Source organism: Ambystoma mexicanum, chromosome 6q (assembly GCF_040938575.1).
Source record: "Ambystoma mexicanum isolate Mex_15411 chromosome 6q, UKY_AmexF1_1, whole genome shotgun sequence".
NCBI lineage: Eukaryota > Metazoa > Chordata > Amphibia > Caudata > Ambystomatidae > Ambystoma > Ambystoma mexicanum.
Window position 1 is genome coordinate 835,703,992 of NC_090937.1, and position 6,945 is coordinate 835,710,936.

At 42.4% G+C, this 6,945-nt stretch overlaps 1 protein-coding gene across 1 annotated transcript; it reads left to right on the forward strand.

Annotated features, from left to right (window-relative positions):
* The first annotated feature begins 543 nt into the window (after positions 1–543).
* LOC138515283 (zinc finger MYM-type protein 1-like) lies at positions 544–3,630 on the forward strand. The gene is made up of 3 exons (XM_069630203.1): positions 544–942; positions 1,915–2,072; positions 2,565–3,630. Exons 1-3 carry the CDS (start codon positions 544–546, stop codon positions 3,628–3,630), a joined length of 1,623 nt encoding a protein of 540 aa, XP_069486304.1.
* Positions 3,631–6,945: the final 3,315 nt, after the last annotated feature.

Here is a 6,945-nt window from a genome sequence, read left to right on the forward strand (position 1 = left end):
TTGAAATGTGTTAAGCAAAAAGAGTGTGCTCATGTTCCTCTTGAGTAGAAGCCTAAGAAGACGGCTGAGGCTATTGGGACACTTGGAAATGATGGGACCCCAGGATAGAAAAGCCAGGTTCTTCATATCAAAGTATTCCTTTCACTCAGTCCTGATGGGTTTTTGGAGAGTGGGTAGAGGATGTTCACTTTCCTGCCCCTACTGAATTTCAGGGACAGACAGTCAGTGTGACCCATTCTCTGTGGTAATGTCGGGACATGTATATCAAATGTGTCATAACACAAGGTAAAAACTGGCCCGGCCTGTGCTCATTTGAGTTGTTTCTGCCATGTAATTGGCACATCACTTACTAAGCCATTAGCCAAAAAGTCACAATCTCAGTTTCACCAATGATAGACCACTGCAATGTTTGCTGGCTGGGTAGAGAACCTTTCATGATGCCTAGCTGAGTACTGTTTTGTTTATGAATCCATATTTATCAAGACACTGAAAAGTTAAAATAATGGTGTCTTGTTTAATTTAAGGAGAGAGAGACTATAGAAGATGCCTCCAAAGAAACTGTCAGGAGCTCAGAATCGGAAGGGACGTGCTCAATTTGAATCTGATTTGCAGAAATCTGCAAAATTGATGAAAACATTTTTGGGTCAGTCAGAGGACAGTACTGTCAATACAGTGCAAATAGTGAGCAGTGCGCAGCCTGGAAATGATGCAGAATCATCAGATTTACCATGCAACTTGAGTCAGAATAATGAGTACAATACAGTGCAAATAGTGAGAGGTACGCAGCCTGAAAATTATGCAGAATCATCAGATTTACCATGCAGTTTGAGTCAGAATAATGAGGACAATACAGTGCAAATATTGAGCGGTGAGCAGCCTGGAAATGATGCAGAATCATCAGATTTACCATGCAGCTTGAGTCAGAATAATGAGGACAATGCAGTGCAAATAGTGAGCGGTGCGCAGCCTGGAAATGATGCAGAATCATCCGATTTACCATGCAGCTTAAGTCAGAATAATGAGGACAATACAGTGCAAATAGTGAGCGGTGTGTAGCCTGGAAATGATGCAGAATCATCAGATTTACCATGCAGCTTGAGTCAGAATAATGAGGACAATACAGTGCAAATAGTGAGCGGTGCGCAGCCTGGAAATGATGCAGAATCATCAGATTTACCATGCAGCTTGAATCAGAATAATGAGGACAATACAGTGGAAATAGTGAGCGGTGCGCAGCCTGGAAATGATGCAGAATCATCAGATTTACCATGCAGCTTGAGTCAGAATAATGAGGTATGTGGCTCACCTGAAAGTAAGGAAAATGCAGAAGAAGAATTTATGCCATATGAAAATCAAAGGGACTCTGAAAAAGAGCCCAACTCACCCGGAGAAGGAACCAGCAGTAAAGCAAATTATACATCAAGCTTTGATACATCAGATCCTGCCTTGTGGCCAGAGGTCCTACGTTCTGCTGATATAGACCGGATCGTTTTGAATGGACCAAGTAAAATCAAAGCCATGAGATTCCCAGCAAATAAACAGAAGCAACGCTTCTCGTTATCACACTGTCAAAGAGTGCATGACAGTGGTGAGATGATACATAGACCTTGGCTCATTTACTCAAAATCAGTTGATAAAGTATTCTGCTTTTGTTGTAAAATATTTGATAGGGCTGCAAAATCAATGCTTGCACTTTCTGGTTACAACTGTTGGCATAACATTGCTGATGCTCTAAAGAATCATGAAGTGTCAAATGTTCATTTTATTGCATACTCAAAATGGACAGAAGCAGGGTCTAGACTCAGACAGAACAAGTGCATAGATTCAGAAAACCAGCGGATAATTAATTCAGAAATCGCTCATTGGAGAAATGTGCTTCAACGTTTAATCTCTATTACTCTCTTCCTTGCAAAGAATAACTTAGCTTTCCGGGGCTCATCAGATAAGTTGTTCACTGATCACAATGGTAATTTCCTAGGTATGGTAGAGCTCCTTGGGAAATATGATGATGTCATGCGTAAGCATTTAAAACAAGTAGTTCGTAAAGAAGTCAAAGATCATTACTGCAGCAAAAGAATTCAAAATGAATTGCTCGACATTATGGCAAGTAAGGTGCTTGAGAACATATTGATGCGACTCGGCAAAGCAAAATTCTACTCAGTTATCATGGACTGCACTTCTGACATTAGTCACATAGAACAGATGTCACTGACGGTGAGATTTGTTGATGACAGTGATGGACAAATCAAAGTAAAGGAACACTTTGTCTGCTTTAAGCCTGTGGATGACTCTACTGGAAAAGGCTTAACTGAACTGTTTATAAATATCCTGAATGAAAATCAAATAATGCTTGAACACTGCCGTGGTCAAGGATATGATAATGGCGCAAACATGAAAGGCAAGCACAGTGGGGTTCAGGCTAGAATTCTTGCTTTTAATCCAAGAGCATTTTTTCTGCCATTCCCTAAATCTGGTTGTATCGATGCAGCATTGTCATCTTTGGATTCAGTAACTCTCTTTGGATTACTACAAAGAATATACACTCTTTTTTCTGCATCTACTATTAGGTGGAAAATCCTCACAAATAATGTTAGAAATCTCACTGTAAAGCCGCTAAGTGACACCCGTTGGGAGTGTTGCATTGACAGCGTGAAAGCAGTAAGGTTCCAAGTGACTGACATCTATGACGCACTAATGGAATTAGCACAGTTAAGCAAAGCTGATGCTGGAGTCAGGCATGAGGCCCAAACTCTGGCTAACCAGATAACTGACTTAAAATTTCTGGTTTCTCTTGTAGTTTGGCACCATATCTTGTTTCAGATTAACATTGTGAGCAAGACATTACAAAATAAGTCAGTGGACATTGTGACTGCTACTTCTTTGATGAAAGGATGCATTCAGTTCTTTGTAGCCTACAGAGACAATGGATTTGAAAATGCCATCATTTCTGCAAAAGAAATGGCAGCTGACCTAGGAGTTGAGCCTGCCTTCAAGGAGATCCGTATTCGTCAAAGAAAGAGGCAGTTTGATTATGAGGGCAGAGATGATCTAACACAGACCCAAAGCCCAGAAGAAAAGTTCAAGAGGGAGTATTTTTATGTGCTTGTTGACACAGCCCATGGTTCAATTGAAGAAAGGTTTGGACAAATGAAGGATCATGAACAATGCTGGGGCTTTCTGTATGACCTTAGCAAGCTTCCTATGGATAAAAAAAAACTATTGGAGCATTGTACAAACCTGCACCAGACACTAAAACATGGTGAATCTTCTGACATCAATGGCAAGGACCTTTATGTTGAATTGGAAAATATACGCTACATGTTACCAAGAGGGACAGGTACACCACTACCAGTTCTCCAGTATATTCATGATGCTAACCTGAAGAACATTTTCCCAAATGTCTGGATATCATTGAAGATTCTGCTCACTCTGCCCGTCACAGTTGCAAGTGGTGAGCGCAGCTTCTCCAAACTGAAGCTCATTAAAACATACCTTCGATCAACAATGGCCAATGAAAGACTGACATTGCTTGCTATTTTATCAATCGAAAATGACATTGGCCAATCCCTGGATCTATCCGACGCTGTGCTTCAATTCGCAAGGGCAAAGTCAAGAAAAGTTACTTTCTGAACACATAATACAGGTTATATTCTAAGACTGTCACCTAGTGTCTAGTGTATGCATTTTCTATTGCATTTGTATTCCTATCTGGTTCTTAATGAAGCACCCTATTTACAACACTTGTAACACATTTTTTGGTTGTCATTTTTTAGGGGTCGGGGGCGGGCAGGGGCGCCATCGATGCTTTCCGCCTGGGGTGCAATCTGGTGTAAGACCGGCCCTGAGGCCAGTGTTTCGTTGCAGAGGTGGTTAAGGCAGGTCTACGGTTGGATCTTTTGCTGGTGGATGCAAGGGTTCTGGCTGGTGGTTCATGGAGTTTTGCAAATCTTGAGCAGAGTCTACAATTTCTCTCGAGAGTGGTGCAAGGTAGAGTGTTTAGTGTCAGCATTGCAAATGGCAATCAGTTGGCCAAGGTTTGTTTGCGTGGTTGAGAGGTAGTGCCATGGTGTGATTGTGAGCGGTGTGGAGTTGATATGCTGCTAATACCAGGAGCAGGACGTGTATGATACTTGTTGTGCTAGAGCTAAGGGGCTGGAGGCTCAGATGTGTGTGCATTGTTGGTATAGGTGCTGTAGCCTCTTACAATATATGAGCTGGGGGCTCCCGCAACCCCACTGGCCCCAGAGTAGATAAACAGTTATGTTGATCAACAGCAACTGAGTTAATGACATCACCCATGAAACATTGCAAGCTCACATCCCTGCAAACACATTTTTCATCCAACTCAGAGTCATTTCTCAACATACAATCTTTTCCCTTGACAACCTCCAAATTATTAGTATGGCGTGTACGTAAGTATTAGTATTGGCATGTCCATGACAAACTAAGTCCCTTTTATAGCATCCTCTGCTGCACTCACCACCAAAGTCATCAACGCAGTCAAACCCTTCTTATCCACCAAAAATTGCCTATCCATTGCCAGAGCCACAGTCGGCACTACATTGGATTACTGTAATGCCCTTTCCTGGGCACATCTGCTAAAAAACTTAACAAATTGCAAGTAACACATAATAATGCCCTTAGAGCAGCACTGAGTATACCAAAAAGGGAGCATATCTTCCAGGCAAGGAAAGACGCACATTGTCTGCCAGTTAAAGAATGCATCCTCTTTAAAACCATGGCCATTACGCATAAATGCATCTTACGTAATGCCCCCCCTATCTATTGATAGGATCGTCATTATCTCATCATCCCGACCCGCAAGTTCTCATCTCACCAGCAAGATCTACGTTCCTACATTCAATAGAGCCAAAGCAGGAGGTGCCAGATTTCAACAACTAGTATCAAAAAACTGGAATGCCCTTCCCACGGCTCTCAGAAATGAAAAAACCATACACTTGCTTCCGCAAATGCCTGAAAACGAAACTGTTCAACTAACTAAGACAGTATGCCGTCTATAAACCTGCCTCACCTGCTCAGTTTGTGTACCGCACTGACCCACTGTAACCTTACGGGGCATGTGTTTCTTTTTCCTGTCGGCACTGTACCTACTCGTATGTAATCTGTACCTACTCGTATATAAACCTGTACCAGGCAAGTATTCTGTAACAGAGCCACAATGCCCCAGGGCCAATGTGCGATTTATAAATTCAAATAAATAAATAAGTACCCATCCTAGAATTGGAATTTAGATTGGTAGCCACACGTACCTGAGACACAATTAAAACCTGATGCAGGGAACATTGCTGTGAGAACCCTCTGATCAGGATGTGTGTGCCCCGTTCTGTCATTTGAGAGGGGCAACCTACCCTACCAATACCAAAGATGGGATATGTTTCCCTTGATTTTATTTCTGACAGTAAAACTGATGGGTCAGGAACAACTGGCATGATCAGTGCCCCCAAGGCCACCCATTCTTTCACGGCAGGTAAGATCGTGTGAACTAACATCTCAGAGCAACCAGTCTCACCAAAATCTTCAGGATGGCCACCTTGCACTTGCCTCAATTTCGATGAACAGACCAGAGGGAATGGAGGTAAGCCATTGTGTTTGCCCATAAACACTGCCACACAACCATACTTGGCACAGACATACCACATGCTTCTGTGACACCATCCTGCACCATGGGTGGAACTTCTTCAACAATTGTTACCACTATTTGGCAAGTTCCTTGGAAACTTTCTTGAACTCGTTTTCACATTTATTTGACACCTTCTATTTCCCCGCTCTAACACTTTAGCAGGAGAGCTTGGCTGCATAACAGTACCATGTAGCATGCATGCAGATCTTTAATATTAAGCCCTACCACATTGAGCGCTACATCATTCACAGATTCGAGCAACGATTCAATATTAGTATTAGCATCTCAAAACTGAACCGCTTGAGCCGCTAATTAATGCAAATATTTTCATAACACCTTAAAGAATTATGCACCGATTCGAAGTTAATTTTTATGTTACTAAGTTGAAAAGTATGGGTGTCCAATTCTAAGAGGATGTTGTCATATAGAGATGAGATCAGAACCAAGTTCAAAGCTCAAATATTTATCATGTTTATCGTGTTTGTATGTTTGTTTATCTTCCTCTCTCAGACCATAATGGAGAGCCTGGTCAGACAACTCAGTCTCTGAGTGTCAAAAGTGAGGAATTATTCATATTGATTGGGTGCTATGCATTAGCCCTGCCTCTTTCTTTCTGTTTTTATTCATAGATCAAGGGTGTTTCTCACCGGGATGACCAAAGTGAATAGCAGTCGAAGAAAAGTGCAATTCCTGTTTGGATCTTTTCAGACCAGGAGGACTCAAGACCAGAATGACCGCCCCTCTTAACATCAGGAAAGCTCGCTTGAACATGTGTTTCACCCCTCTCTCCCAACAGCCAATCCCTACCATCATGACTCATCACCAACCACGCCACACACCTGCAACTTAATGCACAAGGCAACACAGAAACTCACCGACGTTACCACATACCCTATCTGCACTCTAGCAACCACCACTACATGAAAACTGATGCTCGCCAAAGTACGTGCAGCAATCAACCATGCAGCTGACATTGCCACCCTCATCACCACACATGAATTGGATGACAAATTAATTACTGAAAACTGGATAACACAAACCTCTTCCCATGTCCTAGATGTGCTCACCCCCAGAGGCTATAGAATTCTACAACAAAATCATCCAAACAAAGTCAGCGGAAGCCTCGCCATTATTCACAAGCATCATTGCCATGCACCAACCAGGACACCACCACCATTGGCTCTTTTGAAAACTTGTGCTGCCACTTTCTGCTCTCCCTTATGGACACAGTAACTTTTCGCCTCTTCTACAGATAACCCAAGCCCAACACCTCCTTCATCGAAGACTCCACAGACTCGGTCTCC